The sequence below is a fragment of the Sus scrofa genome, chromosome 3 (assembly GCF_000003025.6).
Source record: "Sus scrofa isolate TJ Tabasco breed Duroc chromosome 3, Sscrofa11.1, whole genome shotgun sequence".
In the NCBI taxonomy this organism is placed as follows: domain Eukaryota; kingdom Metazoa; phylum Chordata; class Mammalia; order Artiodactyla; family Suidae; genus Sus; species Sus scrofa.
Window position 1 is genome coordinate 80762433 of NC_010445.4, and position 25360 is coordinate 80787792.

General features: G+C 38.4%; 1 protein-coding gene across 1 annotated transcript in view; it reads right to left on the reverse strand.

Annotated features, from left to right (window-relative positions):
• The window catches only part of PEX13 (peroxisomal biogenesis factor 13), a 33638-nt gene that overhangs the window by 4963 nt on the left and 3315 nt on the right, over positions 1 to 25360 (reverse strand). Inside the window, exons 2-3 of the mRNA XM_003481205.4 lie at positions 8992 to 9686; positions 2175 to 2300 (exon numbers count right to left, since the gene is read on the reverse strand). Of these exons, the coding sequence (XP_003481253.1) occupies positions 2175 to 2300; positions 8992 to 9686 (821 nt within the window). The remainder of the gene's footprint in view (positions 1 to 2174; positions 2301 to 8991; positions 9687 to 25360) is intronic.

Sequence of the window (25360 nt, forward strand, 5' to 3'; positions counted from 1 at the left end):
TGAGAAACAGCCAAAGTGATTAAGAATACAGGCTCTGAAGTCAGACAAACCTAGGTCCATAGTTCATACATAACTTCCGTGATATTGGACAGTTCACTCATTCTGAGTCTCAGTCTCCTTATGTGTAAACCAGGGACAGGATAACAATAATACTCATTTCATAGCATTACTATAAGGTTTAAATGAAATATGTAAAGTATAGTGCCTGGCACATATTAAGTAGTTTACCAATGACAGTTGTTTTTATTGTTACTAGTATTTTTACCAACAAAATGTGACTTTTTTTCTGAAGTACTTTTTTTTTTTTCTTTTTAGGTCCACACCTATGGCCTATGGAAGTTCCCAGGCTAGGGGATGAATTGGAGCTGCAGCTGCCAGCCTACACCACAGCCACAGCAACATGGGAGCCACACCACAGCTTGTGGCAAACTACGCCACAGCTCGCGGCAATGCCGGATCCTTAACCCACTGTACAAGGCCAGGGATCCAACCCAATCCTCATGGATACTAGTCTGGGTACTTAACCCGCTGAGCCACAACAGGAACTCCAACAAAATGTGACTTTCTGTAGCAAACCTGAATTCCCGCTAACACACCAAAAAAAAAATCTCTCTTGTTGTAAATCCACAAAGATTACAAAAGGAAAGGTGAAGGAAATGGTCATTTTGTCTGTAGCCATTAAAAACTATTACTGACCTGGTCTGAAAATTAACCTGAGAATGTATATAAATTTCCTGCTGAGGTCCTTTAATACTTCATGACAGTAATTCCTAAATATTCACGTTGGAGTTTCTGAAGTAAACATTGTTCAAGTAAAAAAGAAAGCAATACCAATCCCAGCAATAAAAGACCTATAGGGATGCTCAGATGATGCCAGACAATTACTGTGGTTTAGTAGATTTGTTACAGTTAGTGCTTAACAGATGGGTGGTGATTAAAGGAGTTTGGAATTCAAGTGTTTTGGATTTAGAAGAGATTATTTAAACAAAATCTTTTCTCATCTTGGTGAAATATTATTACAACAATTCTGGAGTTCCCGTCGTGGCACAGTGGTTAACGAATCTGACTAGGAACCATGAGGTTGCAGGTTCGATCCCTGGCCTTGCTCAGTGGGTTAAGGATCTGGCATGGCCGTGAGCTGTAGTGTAGATTGCAGATGTGGCTCGGATCCCACGTTGCTGTGGCTCTGGCGTAGGCCGGTGGCTACAACTCCGATTAGACCCCTAGCCTGGGAAACTCCATATGCCGTGGGAGTGGCCCAAGAAATGGCAAAAAAAAAAATTTCTGTTGGGACATTCCTCTCCCACTCCCCCAGATTTAGAAGGTCAACTGATATAAAAGAAAAATCCTAATAACCACTTCTGAGTTAATTGTGACCTAGATCCTTTTTTTTTTTTTTTTTTCAAGGTGCCTCATATTTGTCTAGATTTATCTACTGCTTTTCCCCCCTCAGGGATTTGGTCTGGAGCAGGTTGTCAGAACAGGTATAGCTTCTCCCCTTTTTTCTTTTCCCTTCCCACCTTCATTAGGGAATGAAAAGCATAATATTTCCCCCTTCTTCTTCCCACAGCAGGCATTACAGCACAACCTTGCTTTTCCCTATCCCTAGCTTGATCATAAAGTCAGCAAAGTCAGAATCTTGATGTACTCACTGAAGCTTAAAGAATTTAGAAAACCAGAGTTCTGGCTGTGGCTGAGCGGGGTACGAACCCGACTAGTATTCATGAGGATGCGGGTGACCTAGATCCTTTAATGAAATTTTCCAAACTAGATGTACAAAGTTTACGTTATTTATTTTTTTTTTCTTTTTTGGCTGCATCCACAGCGTATGGAAGTTCCTGGGCCAGGGATCAAATCAGAGCCATAGTTGCATCCTATGCCATAGCTGCAGCAACCAATGCCAGATCCTTAAACCCTCTGCACCAGACTGGGGATCAAACTAGCACTGCCAGAGAGATAAGCCAGATCATTAACTCTCTGCACCAGACTGGGGATCAAACTAGCACTGCCAGAGAGATAAGCCAGATCATTAACCCTCTGCACCAGGCTGGGGATCAAACTGGCACTGCCAGAGAGATAAACCAGATTATTAACCCACCGCACCACAGCAGGAACTCCTAGATTTACAAATTTTAAAAATGCACAGGTAATTCCAATTGAATATGTTTTGTTACCTTTGAGAGCTAGGTTTAGCATATCGCCAGCCCGGAAAGAAATTTCTTCTTCAGATACAGCAACAAAATCGTATTCTGCTCTAGCAACTACATGGTCATCCTCACCACTCGCCCAGTTGGTACTGTCTATAAAACAAATTAAGAATAGGATTAGGTTAGTAAAACAAAAATGAAAAGAGATGTTTCACTGTCTATGATCTGCAAACTGTATAAACTTATTTGCCAAGAGAAAATATCCCCCCCCAAAGTAAACTCTCCAATTAACACTATATAAAATCAACAGTATATTCATTAAGGTGTCTATTACATACTATTTCCTTTTCCTTAAGCTCTGAATGCTAGCTTCCTTAATTTTAGAGGTCAGCAATATTTTTTGTAAAGTAAAAAAAAAATTTTTTTTTTTCTTTTTTGGCTTTTTGCCTTTTCTAGGGCTGCTCCCACAGCATATGGAGATTCCCAGGCTAGGGGTCTAATCAGAGCTGTAGCCAGCAGCCTACGCCAGAGCCACAGCAACTTGGGATCTGAGCCACATCTGCAACCTACACCACAGCTCACGGCAACACCAGATCCTTAATCCACTGAGCAAGGGCAGGGATCGAACCCGCAACGTCATGGTTCCTAGTCAGATTCGTTAACCACGGCACCACTACAGGAACTCCTAAAAAAATTTTTTTGATAGTAAACATTTTAGGCTTTTCAGGCCACAAGACAAAATCTAACACGTCTAATTTCTTATACTACAAGAGAAAATTTTTTCTATAAACTTTGAAAAATTCAAAATATTACAATTGGGTTTTTTTTTTTGTAATATAGGTCTAGTATAAAGAATATAATCTTTTTTGGGGAAGGACAATGTTTCACTTAATTGGGATTCAAAGATAGTATTTTCTATTATCAATATCAATTGCAAATGTTTATCTGTTAATGCTAATTTGCAATGAGATTTGAGGTATTTCATTTTGAAAATGTTTTTTCATGTAGATAGGTATTGCCAAATCCTGACATCCATTGAACATGTGGTTTTGCTCTCTGTTTTAGCCATTCCCGTGGCATGTGGAAGTTCCTGGACCAGGAACAGAAGATGGACCACAGCAGTGACCCAAATCGCTGCAGTGACCATGCTGGATCCTTAACTGGCTGTGCCACAGAAAAACTATGAGTATGTCATTTTGAGAATATTCATCCTAAGAAGATGAAGAGAGTAGATTTCTATTAAATTCTTTTTATATTTACCTTTTAAATGTCATTACATAGAAACTAAACACTTCCAAGTGAAGATTAAATGGAAGCTCCTTAATGGGTTATATGGATTTTGAAATACAGACATTTCCTTTGCACTTGTATGGAGATCCAAAAATACTTCTAAATTGTAATTTGAGCTTGAAAAGTATATCTATTACAAACTTATGTGGGAATGGGAATCTTGCTTGCCTAGGGGATGTAAAAGCAGTGTGACATTACTTATGATTCAAACTATATTAGCTATTGTCACACTAATTTTTCTCCATTGTTTTCACATATAAGTGCTACTTTGCTTTGTGGTTTTAGGTTGAGTTCATTAAAAACATTACCAAGTCTGTAGCAAAAGCTGATTTCCAAAGCCATTAAGTGTTTACTAAGAGTGGTTCATGACGGTTCTTGTTTTACAGAAAAATTTGTCTTGACCTTGATCCCAAAGAAACAGTAATAAACCTTAATCATCTAACTGCTGTATTGTAGGAAAGTCAGGATCTTCAGCTTCTACTTCTGACAAAGATTCCCAGAACTGACAATAGCTATGTCCAAAAAGGTGACTGAAGTTCACCTTTGACACTATTAGTTCAATAACACATGATATATTCAAATATTTTCTGCAGTGAACTTGGTGATAAATAATACAATGAATAGCCATAGGCTTTAAAAACTTCAAATTTTATTTTATTTTATTTTATTTTTTTTTGCTTTTTAGGGTCACGCCAGTGGCATACGGAGGTTCCCAGGCTAGGGGTCAAATTGGAGCTGTAGCTGCTGGCCTATACCACAGCCACAGGAATGACAGATCTGAGCTGTGTCTGCGACCTATACCTCTCAGTTCATGGCAATGCTGGATCCTTAACCCACTGAGTGAAGCCAGGGATTGAAGCTGCATCCTCATGGATGCTAGTCAGATTCATTTCCACTGAGCCACGATGGGAACTCCCCAGAAACTTCATATTTTCAAAACTCTGTAAATTTTGTCCAACTAAGCCTTTTTCTGTTCCACACAATTTTTTACCACCATCAATCATAACACATTTTGCAGATTTAACTTCAGGTTGTGTTGGATTACTTTTTATTCAAACTTCTTTGAAAATATTCTTGTCTGTAGTTGTTCTATGCAGACTATTCACAGAAGTTCCATCTTCGGTCACTTCAAATTCAACACTGACTTCTCTAATAAACCACTGAGCATTATCCATAATATTTATTGGGTCATCATGAGCCAAATAAACCTGTTTGAAATCATCTGTCTTGTTTTGACTATTGATGTTGTTTCAGATAACCTTATGGTTAATAGAATTAAACAAATTTACTTTCTTTGGATAGATTTCCTTGGCTGTTGCAATAACCACTGGTAAACAGATTCCCTTGCTAATCTGACAAGTGAGCCTCTCAGAAACTTATTTTGGTTGCAGGCTTACTTTATCTTCTTTTACTACCCCCCTCCAGAGGTGAGGAAATCCTAGGATGGGATATTCACATTTCAAATATTCTAATTTTTTTGACTATTGACTTCCTGTGAATTGGGAGTACTATGATGAGTGCTCAATCTGATAATGTTGATGTATACTGTATCCCTTTAACACAGCTATGTTGCCACTGCATAATAAATGCAATGCTTTACCACCTAATTCAATAACAGAATAATCCAGACTATACTGTGTCTTAAAAGTGCAAGATTTAGGGAGTTTCCATTGTGGCTCAGTGGTAACAACCTTGACTAGTATCCATGAGGATGTGGGTTTGATCCTTGGCCTTGCTGAAGAGGTTAATGATCCGGTGTTGCTGTGAGCTGTGGTATAGGTTGCAGATGCCACTTGGATCCCAAGTTGCTGTGGTTGTGGCGTAGGTTGGCAGCTGTAGCTCCAATTTGACCCCTAGCCTGGGAACTTCCATATGCCGCAGGAGTGGCCTAAAAAAGACCAAAAAAAAAGTGCAATATTCAAAATCCACTTCGCTATTTTCTTGCGTGGCATGTATGCACTCATAATAAAAAAATATATATTGCAGTATAACAATACACATGGCACTCAATACACTGTCAAGTTATGTTAGTGAGATTTGCAGTGTGTGGAAAAACTGCAAAGCAATGAGAGTGCCAACGCAGAGTCTCTGTTGCAAACTATTCAACTCTGCTCCTTTAGTACAAAAGCAACCACAGCAATATGTACATGAATGAGTGTGGCTGTGTCCTAGTGAAATTTTACTAATGGACATAGATATTTGAAAATACAATTTTCATACTACAATAGTATTCTTTTGGGGTTCTTTTTCCAACTGTGTATTGAATAGTGTAAAAACCATTCTTAGTTTGCAGGCTGTACAGAGAAAGGAGCAAGCCAGATTTGGCTGACAGGCCATAGTTTGCCAACCCTTGTCCTAAGCAGCTAAGTCACAGGGCCTACATAAGCTTCCTCAGTTTTGCTTTTCCTTGAAAATTTGTTAGTATTGTTCTCCCTCTTTGGCCTCAGATCAAAAAAAACTGTCCCCTCCTTTTCACCTGCCTAGGATCATATCTTCCACCTGTTATAGGAGGTTTCTTCCTTTTTTGACTCCTCTCTTTCCTCCTGGACAATCACCCTTTATCCTTCTCTCAGCCTAAAATCATTCCCAGATCTCACGTCATAAAAAGACAAAGCAAAACAAAAAACTAAATATAACATCATCAACTTGCTCTTACCCAAAGCCGGCTACGCATTTTTTTCTTTTCTTCCATTTATTGATAATTTTTTTCCCCACATCTTCAGATATGATATACCTTTTATCCTTCTCCATAGCTTCTGGCCCTGGAGGAGACTTTACTGAAATTATGTGCTGGAGTTGACCTCCAAGCGACAAATCTGATGATCTTTTCTCAGTTGTTGATCTAATCTTGCTATTGCACCCGATACCATGCATCATCCCTCCTTGTCTTGAAACTTCCTCCCTTCACCTCCACTTCTATAACACAGGATTAACACAGTTCTAATTCTGCTCTTCCTGATTTCCATCTTGGTCCCTCTTCTTTTCTCTCTACCATTGTAATATCATCTATTTACACTATTTCAACTCTCACTTCTATGTGGATGACTCTTAAATCTTTCATTTTTCACTGTCACCCCTTTCCTGCCTTTTAAACTGCTTTCTGAAGCTTTCTCAAGTTCCATTTGAATGTCCCATTGGCATATCAAACCCAATATAGCTCTAACCAAATCAATGGTAATCATTCACAAGCCAGTAGTTCCATGGTTTCTCTGTATTTATTTTACTGACTTTACTTTCAAATACATATCCAGAAAGTGACCCCACCCCAGAACGTGCATCACTGCCACCCAGAGCCCAAACCACTATCATTTCCCACTTGAATTATGGTTAAGGGCCTCTTGATTCTCAAGATTGGTCTCTTTGGCCCTAGCTCTACCTAAAAACCATTCTCAGCAAAAAGAATTTTCCTTTAAAACATAAGCCAGATCATACCACTCCTTTGCTCAAAACTCTGCCATGGCTTCCCATTTCAGAATAAAGACCAAAGTTCTTTTAAAAGTCCAGAAGGCTTATACCATCTAGACACTGTGTTCTTCCCTCCTTCATTTCCTGTTACTCTGACTTTGCTTCATTCAAACTGGCCTCCTTGTTGTTCACATGACATGACAGTCACAGTGCCACTTAAATACCTTTGTGATTATTTTTGCAAAATAGTTTTGATGTTACCTATGCCTCAAACACTCCCCTCAAATAGCATACTCCCTTTATCTTCTTTGGAGAGGCTTTCCCTGACTGTGTGTAGCTCTGGGTCTCATTTCCTACCACTGGCACTCTGCAATACTCTTCCCTGCTTTATTTTTTTCCCTTTGGCACTTACTACCTTCTGATTTACTATATATTTGACTTATTTATTATTGTCTCTCACAGTCAGAAGGGCATAGATTTTTAAAAACTATTTTATTCACTGCTATATCCCTAGATCCTAGAACTGTGTCTGGCATGTAGTAGGCACTCAACAAATATTTACTGTGTTAACAAATAAAACATTATCCCTCCAATAACTCAATTTTAAAGGTCTAGGGCATTTTGATTCCTCCTTTCCCTTTACGTACTGAATATATTTAGTAACTAAATCTGTTGGATCTATTATATTTCTGCTCCTTTCACATACCCTAGTTCAGGTCATTATCTCTCACCTATTCAAATGCAAAAGCACCATAAGTGATGTCTCCAAATTAATATTTGTTAAGTACCTTTGATATGCCCGTCAGATTGTTAGCTTTTGGGAATACAATGGTAAATATAACCCAAAATTCTTCATTAATCTTACCATCCAATTTGACCTTTTTTTTTTTTTTTTTTTTTTTGCTTTTTAGGGCAGCACCTGCAGCATATGGGGGGCAGTTTCCCCGGCTAGGGGTCAAATCTGAGCTGTAGCCACTGGCCTACGCCACAGCCACAGTTAACGCCAGATCCGAGCAGTGTCTATGACCTACACCACAGCTCACAGCAACGCAACATCCTTAACCCACTGAGCGAGGCCAGGGATCGAACCTGTGTCTTCATAGATGCCAGTCAGATTCATTTCCACTGAGCCACTATGGGAACTCCACACTGACCTGTTTTAAACACTGGTGACAGACTGATCTTTTCAGAGCACTGTTTATATGTATGTCATAAATCTCCTTTAAAAAACAAAAACAGACAACCAAAAACTAGTCCTTTCCTTACTAAATGAAGAGAAAGTCATGTCATGGAATTAAGATCTTCCATTATTAGGCTCCAATCTAATTTCTTAGTATCCTTCTATTCAATACCATAGGACAGATGATGAACAAATCTCCTATTTTCTGCTATGTACTTTTGTTCAAACTATTCTATCTGCTTGACAGTGTTACTTTTTTTTCCCCATGTAACTGATGGAATGTTACCTATCTTTCCAAAATCTAACTTAGATGCCACTTCTTTCTGGATATGAATAGTCAAAAAAATGTCAGCATCACTTCTAAAGTGAGGTAATACTTTGTACCAGGGACAAAATAGGAGTTTAACAGTCAAATAGGCCTGGTTTTGTTTCTAAAGTTCTGCCTTATTAAAGATGTGACCCTGGGCAAGTGACTTTTCTGAACCTCAGTTTTATCACTTGTAAAACGAATATAATTCTTCTTGGGATTATTGTAAGAATTAAATGAGATAAAATACTTAGCACAGTATCTTGCATGTAAAAAAGGCTCAATAAGCCTTATTTTTTCCCTACTGTCATATTTCTAACACCCTTCACATTACAATTACCTATATATGTGCATCTCTTCCACTAAGTTTTAGAAAAATAAGAGGAATATGGCCTGGATATCTTTGCATCTTTCACAGCATTAAGTTTAGTATTTTGTGGACAGTAGTTAGGTAGTGTATATTATTAAACTGAACTAACAAAGAATAAATCAATAAGCCTGTTTTTGCTTCATTTCCTCTTCCAGTTTTAAAGCTCTTAACTGAAAATGTAACTAGATCGAAATATTAAATACAAATGAATATAAAGAAAGCTAATTTAATTAATCTATTCTTTAAATCTGAGATTGTTATATTCTTTTGGAACCCATTCTATTACTCTTACCTGTTACTTCATCACTGTAAGTAGACAGCAATTTCCAGATGAGGTAAGGACCACCAAGGATAACAGCAAAGAATAAGAATATTGGCCAAGATTTTGCTGAGTTAGCTGCTCTGTCCTCAGCACCAAGGCAAGCCACAGTCCTTTCACTTTCTGCCCATAGGTCTTCATTCTCAGAGCCTCTTCTTAAACCCATCATCCACTGTAACCGTCTATAAAGATACCTTATAGTCCTAACTAGTGCAAAAGCTGAAAAAACCTTTGTGAAGTGTATTTTTAATCGGGAAAAGTGGTTTGCTACATCCAATACAGCCCTGAAACTGTTATAGACAGCTGAAAAGGTAGCATCCATCATCATACTGACAGAGGCAAATGCATGTACAATACTTTCAATGGACTGAAATGCACCTCTGCTGCTTTCTTCAGCTTGCTGAACAAATCTACTAGGCGGAAGATCATCTATACGGAGGCGGTTATAGCCCAACCCATTATATCCATAACTATAAGGGCTATAGCTTCCATAATATGAATTTCCAAAGGCACCATATCCAGAAGAAAATGAACTGTAAGCAGGTCTGAAAGTGTTCACATTGCTGCTTCCTGTCTGCTGTGATGGCCTTGGAAGAATAGGTGGTGGCACTCTGCTCAGTGTTGGTTGTCCAGGTCTTGTCAATATAGTGGGGCCTAAATCAGCAGATCTAAAACCAAAAAAGAATCAAAATTGTAACTCAAGCACACAATAAATTCATTCAAACTATTAAACATATTCTATATACCCAGTGTTATGACAGATTCTACTAAAGATGTATTAAGAGTAAGGAATGCTGAGATGGGATTAAGATGGTGGAATACAAGGACTGGAGCTCAACTTCTCTCCTAAAAACAACAAAATTCACAACTAAAGACTGAGCACTGTTCACCCAAATGGACCGGAAACCTTCATAAAGATATCCTACTCCAGAAGAAAAAGAGGCGGACACATCAAGAGGTAGGAGGGGCGATTTCGCGATATAAACAACCCTATACCTCCTGGGTGGGAAGCTCCACAGACTGGAAACTAACTGGTTCACAGAGACTCACCTATAGGAGTGAGAGTTCTAAGCCCCACATCAAACTCTCACGTGTGGGGATCTGGCACAGGGAGAAAGAGCCCCGGAGCATCTGGCATTGAAGGCCAGTGCGGCTTGTGCGCAGGAGCTCCATGGGACTGGGGGAAACGGAGACCCCATTCTTAAAAGGTGCACACAGACTTTCACGTGCACTGGGTCCCAGGGCAAAGCAAAGTCTCTATGGGAATCTGGGTCAAACCTGACTGCAGTTCTTGGAGGACATCCTGGGAAAACATGGGTGAACGTGACTTGTTGTGAGGGAAGAACAATGAAAGCAAAGCAACGTGCCTTGTTATGACAGAAGGTCATTGAAAGCAAAGCTCTTGGGAATATTCAGCAGCAGTGCCTTTCTCTGGAGGTGGCCATTTTGGGAAAATCTGACCCTTCAGTCAGCTGCTGAGAAGCCCCAGGGCAAACAACAACCCCATCACAGCCCCGCCCCTCAGTAAACAGGCTACCTAAAGACCCCTCAGGCACACAGCTGCCTCTAATCCCATCCAGAGACTAAGCCCCACCCACCAGAGGGATTAGAATCGGCTCCACCTACCAATGGGGCAGCATCAACCCCTGCCATCAGGAAGCCTGCAGCAAGCCCCCCATACTGACTTCAGCCACAAGGGGGACAGACACCAGAAGTAAGAGAGGCTACAACTCTATTATCTGTAAAAAAGGTTACCACACCAAAAACCTATAAAAATGAAAAGACAGAGAACTATAACTCAGATGAGGGAGAAAGGAAAAACCCCAGAAAAACAGCTAAGTGAGGAGAAGATTCTTAGCCTCCAAGAAAAAGACTTTAGACTGTTGATGCTGAAGATGATGTGAGACATTGCAAATAAACTGGAGGCAAAGATGGATAACTTGCAGGAAACAGTGACCAAAGAGATACAAGATATAAAACTTAAACAAGAAGAGATGCAAAGTACAATGACTGAAATAAAAAATTCACTAGAAGCAGCTAACAGCAGAATACAGGAGGCAGAAGAACAAATAAGCGAGATGGAGGACAGATTAGTGGAAATTACGGATGCAGAACAGAAAAAAGATTGAAAACAAATGAAGAGAGTCTCAGAGAACTATAGATCAGTGGAACAGGATAGAAAGCTCATATTAAACCCATGCACCTACAGCCAACTAATCTATGACAAAGGAGGAAAGAATATACAATGGAGAAAGGACAGCTTGTTCCATAAGTGGTGCTGGGAAAACTGCACAGCCACATGGAAAAGAATGAAATTAGAACACTATACACAAAAATAAACTCAAAATGGATTAAAGACCTAGATATAAGACCAGACACTATAAAACTCTTAGAGGAAAACATAGGCCAAACACTCTCTGACATAAATGACAGAAACATCTTCTCAGATCCACCTCTCAGTATTGACAAGAAAAACAAAAATAAACAAATGGGGCCACAGCAATTAGACAAACAAAAGAAATAAAAGGCATCCATATAGGAAGAGAAGAGATCAAACTGTCACTGTATGCAGATGACATGATACTATACATAGAAAACCCTAAGGACTCAACCCCAAAACTACTTGAACTGATTAATAAATTCAGCAAAGTAGCAGGATATAAGATTAACATTCAGAAGTCAGTTGCATTTCTGTATACCAGCAATGAAATATTAGAAAAGGAATACAAAAATATAATACCTTTTAAAATTGCACCTCACAAAATCAAATACCTCGGAATACACCTGACCAAGGAGGTAAAGGACCTATATGCCGAGAACTATAAAACTTTAATCAAAGAAATCAAAGAAGATGTAAAGAAATGGAAAGATATTCCATGTTCCTGGATTGGGAAAATCAATATTGTAAAAATGGCCATACTACCCAAAGCAATCTACAGATTCAATGCAATCCCTATCAAATTACCCATGACATTTTTCACAGAACTAGAACAAACAATCCAAACATTTATATGGAACAACAAAAGACCCAGAATCGCCAAAGCAATCCTGAGAAACAAAAACCAAGCAGGAGGCATAACTCTCCCAGACTTCAAGAAATACTACAAAGCCACAGTCATCAAAACAGTGTGGTACTGGTATCAAAACAGACAGACAGACCAATGGAACAGAATAGAGAATCCGCAAATAAACCCTGACACCTATGGTCAATTAATCTTTGACAAGGGAGGCAAGAACATCAAATGGGAAAAAGAAAGTCTATTCAGCAAGCATTGCTGGGAAACCTGGACAGCTGCATGCAAAGCAATGAAACTAGAACACACCCTCACACCATGCACAAAAATAAACTCCAAATGGCTGAAAGACTTAAATATACGACAGGACACCATCAAACTCCTAGAAGAGAACATAGGCAAAACCCTCTCTGACATCAACATCATGAATATTTTCTCAGGTCAGTCTCCCAAAGCAATAGAAATTAGAGCAAAAATAAACCCATGGGACCTCATCAAATTGAAAAGCTTTTGCACAGCAAAGGAAACCAAAAAGAAAACAAAAAGACAACTTACAGAATGGGAGAAAATAGTTTCAAATGTCGCAACGGACAAGGGCTTAATCTCTAGAATATATAAACAACTTATACAACCCAACAGCAAAAAAGCCAATCAATCAATGGAAAAATGGGCAAAAGACCTGAATAGACATTTCTCCAAAGAAGATATACAGATGGCCAACAAACACATGAAAAAATGCTCAACATCGCTGATTATAAGAGAAATGCAAATCAAAACTACCATGAGATATCACCTCACACCAGTCAGAATGGCCATCATTAATAAATCCACAAATAACAAGTGCTGGAGGGGCTGTGGAGAAAAGGGAACCTTCCTGCACTGCTGGTGGGAATGTAAACTGGTACAGCCACTATGGAGAACAGTTTGGAGATACCTTAGAAATCTATACATAGAACTTCCATATGACCCCACAATCCCACTTGGGCATCTATCCGGACAAAACTCTACTTAAAAGAGACACGTGCACCCGCATGTTCATTGCAGCACTATTCACAATAGCCAGGACATGGAAACAATCCAAATGTCCATCGACAGATGATTGGATTCAGAAGATGTGGTATATATACACAATGGAATACTACTCAGCCATAAAAAAGAATGACATAATGCCATTTGCAGCAACATGGATGGAGCTAGAGAATCTCATCCTGAGTGAAATGAGCCAGAAAGACAAAGACAAATACCATATGATATCACTTATAACTGGAATCTAATATCCAGCACAAATGAACATCTCCTCAGAAAAGAAAATCATGGACTTGGAGAAGAGACTTGTGGCTGCCTGATGGGAGGGGGAGGGAGTGGGAGGGATCGGGAGCTTGGGCTTATCAGACACAATTTAGAATAGATTTACAAGGAGATCCTGCTGAATAGCATTGAGAACTTTGTCTAGATACTCATGTTGCAACAGAAGAAAGGCTGGGGGAAAAATGTAATTGTAATGTATACATGTAAGGATAACCTGACCCCCTTGCTGTACAGTGGGAAAAAATAAAAAACAAACAAACAAACAAAAAAACAAATGGGAAGCTCCATACCAAAAAAACAAACAACCCCATCAAAAAGTGGGCAGAAGATCTAAACAGACAGTTCTCCAAAGAAGACATACAGATGGCTGAGAAACACATGAAAGGATGTTCAGTGTCACTCATTATTAGAGAGATGCAAATCAAAACTACTTTGAGGTACCACCTTACACCAGCCAGAACGGCCATCATCAAAAAGTCTACACACAGTAAGTGTGAGGGTGGGTAGAGAGGGTGTGGAGAAAAAGGAACCCTAGTGCACTGTTGGTGGGATTGTAAATTGGTGCAACCACTGTGGAAAGCAGTATGGAGATTCCTCAGAAAAGTAAACATAGAACTACCATTTGATCCAGCAATCCTATTCCTGGGCATCTATCCAGAGAAAACCACAACTCGCAAAGATACATGTACTCCAATGTTCATTGCAGCACTATTTACAATAGCCAAAACATGGAAACAACCTAAATGTCCATCGACAGAGGAGTGGATCCAGAAGATGTGGTACATATACACAATGGAATATTACTCAGCCATTAAAAGGAATGAAATACCAGAATTTTTTGCAACATGGATGGACCTAGAACCTATCATGCTAAGTGAAGTCAGCCATACAATGAGACACCAATATCAAATGCTTTCACTGACATGTAGAATCTGAAAAAAGGACAGACTTAACTTCTTTGCAGAACATGTGCTGACTCACAGACAATGAAAAACTTGTGGTCTCTGGAGGAGACAGTCTGGGGGGTGGGGGGATGTGCTTGGGCTGTGGGATGGAAATCCTGTGAAATCATGATCATTATACAACTACAGATGTGATGAATTCATTTGAGTAATAAAAAAAAAAAGAGTAAGGAATGCCCTCTAATATCCAGATGCTAAGGATCTCAGTGTTAAGACAAAATGGATAAGATAAACTAGCTGAATGAACTCTATTTTCCTGTTTATTTATGCTTGCATTATTAGTAGTCTCTTCAATTTGTGGTTTAAGATACTTGTCCATTTTCTCAGGGTTAGTTACAACTAGATACCTGTCCATCCTTACATCTAAATGGCACTAACCTTTTTTTTGGCCGTGCTCACGGCGTGCAGAATTTCCTGGGCCAGGGATCAAACCTGCATCACAGCAGCAACCCAAGCCATAGCAGTGACAATGCCAGATCCTTAAACTGCTGCTCTACCAGGGAATTCCTAAATGGTACTAACTTAATTACTATAGTTTTATAATAGGACTTAATATCCAAAAACAAGTCTTCCCACAATATTTATTCTTCATTTCCTGGAGTTCCTGTCATGGCTCAGCGAAAGTGAATCTGACTAGTATCCATGAGGATGCAGGTATGATCCCTGGCCTTGCTCAGTGGGTTAAGGATCTGCTGTTGCCATGAGCTGTGGTGTTAGGTCACAGACGTGGCTCGGATCTGGCACTGCTGTGGCTGTGGCCAGCAGCTACAGCTCTGATTAGACCCCTGGCCTGGGAACCTCCATATGCCATGGCTGTGGCCCTAAAAAGACAAAAACAAAACAAAACAAAAAAACAAAAACAACAACAAAAAAAACTTCAACAGTGTCCAGGCTATTTGACACTCTGAATTTCTATATATATATTTTAGAATCAGAGAAGTTCTACACTGCTATCCCCCAAAGCCCTGAGATTATCTTTTGGGATTACATTAAATCCACAGATTGATTAGAAGTAGCTGACATCTCTACAAGATTGAGAGTTTCAACTCGTGAATAAAATATATGCTCTATTTATTTAGGTCTTTTAAAGATTTTTCTTAATAATCATTTCTTAAAATAACCACCGAGTCTCCATGTTTTATAGTTTGCTGTGTGGAGGTCTTTCTTTAGATTTATTCCTATATATTTGACCTTTTTGATGGTATTGTAAATGGTATCTTTTTAAAATTTCACTTTGTTGCTATTATGCAGAAATGATTGATTTAAAATAATCTGATTCTTATATCTAGCAACCTTATTTTGGATTCTTCTTTTGGACTTTTTAGAATCTTAAGGATTTACAGTCATATTGTATATGAAAAACGATAGGTTTATTTCTTCCTCTTTTGAATTCTTGCAGCTTTATTAAGGTATTGCATTTAGGACTTACAGTACAATCTTGATGCACGTGATGACAGCAGGCATCCTAGTCTCAATTACTAATCCCAAAAGGAAAATTTTCAACATTTCACTATTAATTATCACGTTTGTGTAAGTTTGCTGTAGATTTAGTAGTCCTTTTCCTATTTGTTGAGTTTCTACCATAAATGAATACTGAACTTTATCAAATGACTTCTTGCTATCTATCAAGATGATTATATGATTTTTTCCCCTTTAATCTCTTAAAATGAATCACATTAATTTCCAAATGTTAAAGCAACCTGCACTCCTGAAGTAAAACCAAGTAGGCCACAATATATTTCTGAATTTGGTTTGTCAACATTTTGTTGAAGATTTTTTTAAAATCTATGTTCATGAGTGAGAATATCCTAATATATTTTTACTACGAACGTCTTTGTCAGGTTTGGATATCAAGGTGGAACTGGTCTCTTAAAAAGATCTGAGGAAGTGTTTCAACCTTCTCTATATTCTAGAAAAGTTAATTATTTCTTCCTTAAAGGTCTGTAGAGTTTACCAGTGAATCATATGGACTTGGAATTGACCTAGTGGTAAGGATTTAATTATAGATTCAATTTCTTTAAATATCATGCTACTTAAAGCGTGGTCTGTGGACAAGTACTAATTTATGAACCATTTTATACCAATCTAAAATAAGAAAAGTACAGGAGTTCCTGTCATGGCTCAGTGGTAATGAACCTGACGAGGATCCTTGAAGACATGGGTTCAAGCCCTGGCCTTGCTCAGTGGGTCAATGATCTGGCATTGCTGAGAGCTGTGGTATAGGCTGCAGATGTGGCTGGAATCTGGCGTTGCCATAGCTGTGGTGAAGGCCGGCAGCTACAGCTTTGATTCAACCCCTAGCCTGGGAACTTCCATATGCTGCGGGCATAGCCCTAAAAAGACAAAAAAAAAAAAAAAAAAAAAGTACAGAAAATGAGATTAAGGGTTAAATAACTTGACACTGTGATATTTTTACTGCCTTTTTTAAATGCCACATTCACCGCATATGGAAGTTCCCAGGCTAGGGGTCGAATCAGAGCTGTAGCTGCTGGCCTACACCCAGCAACAGAAATGTGGACTCTGAGCTGCGTCTGTGACCTACACCACAGCTCATAGCAACACCAGATCCTTGACCCACTGAGCAAGGCCAGGGATTGAACCTGAGTTCTCATGGATACTAGTCGGGTTTCTTTCTACTGTGCCTCAATGGAAACTCCCTTTACTCCATTTTATAAAACATATCAGCCATTAAAAATATTTTGAGAAGCACTGCTTTAACAGGTATAGGACTATTTATCTTTTCTATTTGTAAACTATCCTTACTTTGTCCCCTAAACCTTTCTTTCTGTATTTTCTGACCTTTTGTCTCTTTGTGCTTCCTTCTGGATATTTTCTTCCCAGCTCTCCTTTAGGTCACTGCTACTCAAAGGGCCAATCAGCAAGTTAAGGAGCTTACACCGTAATGTAAAGTAACAAATTCTTTCTTCAGAGAGAAAGCTTTGCTATGGAGAAAATGGTGGGCTCAGTGTAAATGTTGTTCTACATTCTAGGACAAATTTCCTATCTTGTTGTGGACTGCTCCTACATAGTTTGAAAAATAGGAGCCAGCCCATGGACTCTCAGTAGCTACAGAACACACTTTGAGTAGCACTGCTCTAAGTCACTAATTTTCTCTGTAGTGGTGTCTAACCAAACCCTGTTGTTAATTTTTGTTATTATTTTTTGTTCCAGAGATTCATTTTCTTTTTTAATAGTTTCCAATTCTCTGCCAAAATTCTTTGTCTTTTCTTTTATTGCTCTCAACATATTAGTCATAATTTAAAAGTCTCTTTGGTAATTCAAATATCTAGAGTCCCTATGAATCTGTTTTTCCAGCTGTTTACTTGGTTGCTACTTATGTTATATAATGACTTCCTGGGTTTGGCTACCTGATTTTGCTGTGCCTCAGACATACCTGAAAAATTGTAGTGATAATTGGAGACTTTGGATGATGTTCTCTTTCTCCAGATATGTTTCATTCTGTACATTCTTTTTTTTTTTAATTGAAGTATAGTTGATTTACAATGTCATGTTAGTTTCAGGTGTACAGCAAAGTGATTGTTATATATATAACTGAATACACACATACACACACATATATAAAACATTTTCAGGTTCTTTTCCATTATAGGTTATTAGAAAATACTGATTATAGTTCCCTGTGTTACAGAGTAGATTCTTGTTGTTTATCTATTTTATATATAGTAGTATGTATCCAAATATTATTTAGTGAACTATTCTCCAGTTTGATTCAGACAGGTTGCTAGGGCTACTATTAATTCATGATATCCCTAATTTATTTTCAAGAATTGATGATTTGAAGCTGTTCCTATAAGATTTTGTTTTATTTTATCTTATTTTATTTTTGTAACCATAGCACACGGAAGTTCCCAAGCCAGGGACTAAATCCTCACCACAGCAATGACAATGCCAGATCCTTAACTTGCTGAGCCACACTAGAACTCTTTGTCTGCTTCTTTATATCCTCTTATCTAGATGTCTCTTTTCAGAGCCTAAAATAAAATGTGGGTAATTTATCAGTATCTCCTCTTGGAGGACCTCTCAACTCCAACTATGCTTCAAGAGTTTGTCAAAAACGCTATTCAACTAGCTTTATTATCTCAACTGCTTCTTCTGAAATCAGTAGAAACTTCTATGGGAAAAGTGCTTTCAAAGGCTATACTCACCTTTGTGGATTTCCAACTTTCTGGATCTAGGCTCCATAAATCATTATTTTCTTTTTTGCTCTACAATGCCTTTAAGCAGCTGTTTTTATATTCTGCTTAGCTTGGTATTTATCCCCAATTGTTTTTTTCTAAATTATTTATTATGCTATCATCACAAGTCCTTCCCATAATTCTTTGTCCATATTCTGCACAGTATCTTGCATTTATTTATACATCTGACTTCTCCGGTACAAGGTGAGCTCCTCAAAGGCACAGGAGTTTCCATTGTTTCTCCAGCACCTACTATAATGCTTAGCATATAAAGAGGTACTGATACAACCACAATTAGTGACTATTTAATACACACATATAACAGTTATTAAAGATTATTTTTCTTTATATATCCTTATTTTATAAATTTTGATGAATATGTAACTTTTAAAATTGTAGGTAATTAAATTTAAACATTTAGTAATAAAAAATAGAGAGCTTTGTTTTACTCTTTTTTTTTTCCCCTTCATTTTTGGCTGCACCTGCAGCATATGGAAGTTCCCGGGCCAGGAATCAAATCCCTATCCTACAGCTGCAGCAACACTGGATACTCAGCCCACTGATCTGGGTTGGGGATTGAACTGGTAATGCCAGAGACAAGCCAGATCATTAACCCACTGCAGCAGAGTGGGAACTCCTCTTCTTTAGTTTTAATGCTGTCCATTGCCAGCAAACACAAATGCATTCAATGTGCATGTACCATCTTGCTTTCTGTTACAACAAGCATAAGAACTAAAGAAGCCTAAGTCTTATAAGACCAAAAGATTTATTCTCAGTGCTGAATGTGCAAAAAGTATCACTCACCCAACTTTTTATCTTGATAGGTTTCAAACAAAAAATATTTGAAAGAAAAGTACAGCAAATATCCACATACCTTCTATTTAGATCAACAACTACTATCATTTTACCACATCAGCTTTTTCCTTATTCCAACTTTTTAAATACTCTTGAATTGTTTGAGATTAACTTCTAGACCAGCTAATTTACTCCTAAATATCTCAGCAGACATTTCCTATAAAAAGGTATTTCATATAAAACCATAATACCATTTTCCCATCTTTGAAACTTAAATGCATATCACCTATCCAACTGACGTTCAAAACATAGCCATTATTCTCAAATATCTTTTGTTTAAACAGCTTTATTGAGATAAAATTCACATACCATAAAAGTCACCCATTTAAACTGTAAAATGCAATGGACTTATATATATTCACAGAGTTGTACTATTATTACCATATGCAATTCCAGAACATTTTCATCCCTCTAAATAGAAATCCCATATTCATTAGCAGTCACTCCCCATTTCCTGCTTTCCTCCAGTCCCAGGCAACCACCAATATACTGTCTCTATTGGTTTGCCTGCTTTGGAAATCTCCTAGTCAATTCTCCTTATTTATGATAGTTATGTTCTATAAAGCTGTGAACACTGAATTAGCAAATACCAAATCAATCACTGCTACTAGAAGAAAGGAAGGATTAGGTTCCTTCAAGCTTCTAATCAATATATATACTTCTTTTATGTATGCTTCTGCTTAATAAAGATATTTATTTATTTGCTCTTTTTAGTGCTGCACTCGAGGTCATACGAAGTTCCCAGGCTAGGGGTCAAATTGCAGCTACAGCTGCGAGCCTATACCAGAGGCACAGCCACGCCATATCTGAGTTGCGTCTGCAATCTACACCACAGCTCACGGCAACACCAGATTCTTGACCCACTGAGCAAGGTCAGGGATTGAACCTACATCCTCATGGATACTAGTCAGATTCGTTTCTGCTGCGCCACAATGGGAACTCTGAAAGATTCTTTATCGAATTACATTGTTGACTCATTAACAATCAAAAAAAAAAAATCACAGCCAAAAGCACTATAACTCATTGCTGAACAAAGTTGTCTAATGTCAATATTTTCTCTATCATGCCTTCCCAGGAACACAAAAACAGTACTCTAGCACTATGCTTAGGGGCCATTTAAAAAGTGACATTATCAACAAAAATGTAAAAAATGTGGCTAGCACTTAACAGATTTTGAAAAGGGCACGTGTTTATGAAGCTGAAGCAAGAAGCCAGAGTGTTGCTTTTTGTTCACCCTCAACTTAGAGATGACTCAGATCTTTCACTGGTCTATGAGAGTCTGTAAAAAGATCATGAAAATGCTGCATATATTGATTTTAAGGTTACAAATAAATTTCACTGAGGTGAGTTTGCAAATACTGAGTCTACAAATAATGAGGATCTACTGTAAATGACACATACAATATGTAGTATTTTGTTTTTGTTGTTGTTTGCTTGTTTGTTTTGTTGTGGCGTGCAGTGGCTTGATGTGTGATCTCAGTTCCCAGACCAGGGATTGAACCCAGGCCAAAGCCGTGAAAGCACTGAATCCTAACCAATAGACCATCAGAGAACTCCCCAAATATGCTGTATTTTCTGGCTTTTTTTCACTTAATGTTGTCAAGGTTCATCCATGTTATGGCATTAATCAGTATTTCATTTTTTTATTACAGAAATAGATTTATCTATACATCAGTTGATATACTTTTGGGTTATTATGATTAATGCTTCTATGAACATTTATGTACAAGTTTTTGTGTGAATACATGTTTTCATATATCTTGGGAGTGAAACTGCTGGATCATATGTTACTCTGTTTAACTTTTTGAAGAAGTGCCAAATTGTTTTCCAAAGCAACTGCATCATTTTACATACCTACCAGCAGCACATGTGGGTTTCAATTTCTCTACATTTTGTCAACACTTGTTATTATGTCTTTTTTACTGTAGCCATCCTAGTGGGTGTGAAATGGTATTTCACTGTGTGTCTAATTTATACTTCACTGATGGCTGATGATGTTGAATGTCTTTTCATGTGCTTATTGGCCAGTTTTAGATCTTCCTTGGAAAAATATCTATTCAGATACTTTGCTCATCTTTTGTTGTTGTTGTTGGTTTTTTTTGGTCATGCCCTTGGTATGTGGAAGTTCCTAGGCAGGGATGGATCCCTTGCCAGAACAGTGACAGCACCAGATCCTCAACCTGTTGTGCCACAAGAGAACTCCTACTTTGCTCATTTTAAAAATTATCTGCCTTTTTTATCACTGAGTTGTAAAAGTCAAAATGTCTTTTTAGGCTGTTATTTTTTGAAACAAACATTCAGTTAAGCTCCATACACTACATTTGGTTGATTATGTCCCCATTCTCATCTAAACAGAACAGTAATATCCCAGACTTTTGAGGAGTCCAGCCATTTTTCTTATAAAATGTCCGACATCCTGGATTTGTGCTTCCCCCAGAATGTTGTTTAACTTGTACCCCTATCCTCTATTTCCAGTTAAACAGAAGTATGCATCTAAAGGTTTAGAATCAGGCTAACATTTTTTGGCAAGCGTAATTCATAAGTGATGTTGTTCACCTCAGATCATATCACATCATAAAACAGGCAACAAAACTTTAAAAAGGGTTAGGGGACCACCAAATAGGGTAGTATATTCAGGTTTTGGTGAAGCAGCTCTGAGTGGAAGTGTCCCACTCAAATGCAACAAGTCATTGGTTGAGGCTGGGGACTGGGAAACACCACTTTGGCTCATAATAATTTGTTGACAGTGGTAAAAGAGATTATAAAATTTGCTGACAACACTTTTGGATTTTTAGAAAGTTACAGAACTAATGGAGGAAGATGCTCATAAAGCCTCAAATCCAGGAAATGAAACAGGTTAATGACTAACCCAAGGACTTAATCTGTAATATTGTTAATCTAAGCCACTAATTTTTATACCAGATTCTTACATGGAGAATGGGTGCTGAGAGGAAGGTAGAGACAACAGGAAACTTGTCAGATAGAACTAAAAATAGAAGGGAAAGGTGAGACAACAGAACTCAAAAATTCCTACTCAAAATGGACATATCAAAAATGCCACAAACAAGAAGAAATAAAAATACTAAGACACCAAACTAACAAAAACCAAAATTCATTCCAGGAAAAAATTATTTTATATAACAGCTCGACAAAGATTCTAAATATGTTTAAAATGGTCAAAGAGATAAGTAGAACAAGATTTGAACAAAATTATAAAAAAGTCAACGAGATAAATGAAACAATAATATCTGTGAAATAAACATGGGAAAAAAAAACCCCATGTAAATATGAAAAAAAAAAATCCCATTAGAAGTCTTAGACACAGTGCCTACAGCCACAGGGCATCTTGGAACTATGAGGCACAAAGAAAATTAGTTGTCTTATACTAAGGAACCAAGTGGAAATATAGGACTTGGGGAATTCCACCTCAAGTAATGGCACTACAGATAATCAGACCAACCATACCACAGAAAACAATTAGAAAAGAGAGAAAACATAAAATTATCTTGTGTGTGTGTGTGTGTGTGTGTGTGTGTGTGTGTGTGTGCGCGCGTGCGCGCACGCGCTTGCCACTTCTTGGGCTGCTCCCGCGGCATATGGAGGTTCCAGGCTAGGGGTCGAATTGGAGCTGTAGCTGCTGGCTACACCAGAGCCATAGCAACTCGGGATCTGAGCCATGTCTAAGACCTACACCACAGCTCATGGCAACACCAGGATCCTTAACCTACTGAGCAAGGCCAGGGATCGAACCCACAACCTCATGGTTCCTAGTCAGATTCGTTAACCACTGGGCCACGATGGGAACTCCTAAAATTATCTTTTTAAAGCATGAGAGAATAAGACATTGAGTAATTAGAGAGCAAAGATCCAGGAGAAAGATAAAACCCAGAGACTCCATTTTGAGAAATTTCTTAAGGGAAGAGGACTAAATCCAGAAGAGATGGCTGACAGGATGAGAAGCTAAGCAGAGCTTTTAACAGACTTTCTGGGTTAAGGAGACAAAAAGAGAGTTCAGAAGCTCCAAGAGGAGTCCCTACTGTGGCACAACAGGATCAGCAGTGTCTCTGAAGCCCCAGGACATACCTCAGACACACCAGGACCACTGGCCTGGCATAGTGGGTTAAAGATCTGAGGTTGCTGCATCTGTGGCTTGGATCTGATCCCTAGCCCAGGAACTCTGTATGCTATGGGGTGGCCAGAAAAGGAAGGAAGGAGGGAAGGAAGGAAGAAGTTGGGCAGAAGCAATTTAATGAGGTAATGGTCAAGCCTTTTCTCAAATCAATGAAAGACATCAAGTCAGATTCAAGTATCCTATGAAGCCCACCAAAATTTAACTGCCAGAAAAAAAAAAATAAAAAATAAAAGGAAAATCTTGAAAGCAGTCAGAGGGGGGAAAATGATTCCTATTGAAAGAGCAAGAATAAAACAGAGATGACTGAGGCAGTCAGAAAGCTGACAGAGAAAAAGGAAGCCAAGAAAATGTAGGTCCCAAGATGACAATGTTGAGTTAGCGGATCTCTAGACTTCTTGTCAACTAAACAATAAATGTTTTTATAGTCCAAAGCACATAGTGTAAGATATTGTTACTTGTAACAGAACTATTGCTGATATGTTTAATAAGAGTTCCAGAAGAAGGGATGGGAAAGAACAGTGCTCAAATAATATTTAAAGATAGGACTGGTGAGAGTTTTCCTGAATTAAAGGACATGACTCCTCAGACTGAACACTGGGTACTGAGCATGAATACTGCAGCTGCTCAGGAGGAAAATATATACATGTAAATATATATCTGAATATTTGCACCCAGATAGAGCTTAATAAAGTTGCAGAGGACTAAGTTACCAAGTAAAATCTTAAAGGAGAAGACAGTCTACAAAGGAATAAAAATTAGACTCAATGGAAAAATTTCGGTAGCCACAAAACTTTCTTTCTTTTTTTCTTTTTTTTGGTATTTTTAGGGCCACACCTGAGACATATGAAAGTTCCCAGGCTAGCGGTTGAATCAGAGCTGTAGCTGCTGGCCTACACCACAGCCATGGCCACACCAGATTCCAGCCATGTTTGTGACTTGCACTGCAGCTCACAGCAACAAGGGATCCTTAACCCACCAAGTGAGGCTAGGGATCAAATCCATGTCTTCATGGATACTAGCTAGGTTCGTTACCACTGAGCCACAAGAACTCCTGGAGCTATAAAACCTTGATATCAAACCAGAAAAGTATAATACAAAGAAAGAAAATTATAGGCCAATTTCACCTGGGAACATATATGCAAAGATTTTAAAATATTAGATTTTAGCATTTTCCTTTTTGGCTGCTCCATGGCACATGGAGTTCCTGGGCCAGGGATCAGACCCAAGCTGCAATTGTGACCTACACTGCAACTGTGGCAATACCGGATCCTTAACCCCCTGATGGAAGCCAGGGATTGAACCTGCATCCTCATGGATACTAGTCAGGTCCTTAACTCAATGGGCCACAACGGGAAGTCCCAACAAGACATTTTCAAAAGACAAAATAGGCTTCTATGGGAAGAAGATGCCATTTAGGAATTTCATATCAAGAGGGAAGTCAATGCCAAGCTTCAAAGCCTCAAAGGACAAGATGAATCTCTTGTTAGGAGCTAATGACTTGAAGGTGAAGCCAATGCTCACTTACCATTCTAAAAATCTTAAAGCCCTTAATAATTATGCCAACTATGCCTGAGCTCTCTCACTGGAACAACAAAACCTGGATGACAGCATATTTGCTTACAGAATGATTGACTATTTTAAGCCCTCTATTGAGAGAGCTGGTGCTCAGAAAAAAAGATTTTCAAATATTACTGCTCATTTACAATGCACTTGGTCACCCAAGAGATGATGGAGATGTACAATGACATTAATGTTGTTTTCCTGTTTACCAACACAACATCCATTCTGCAGCCTCTGGATCAAGGAGTAATTTCACCTTTTTAGATCTAACTATCTAAGAAACTAATAAGGATATGGCTGTCATAGATTGTGATT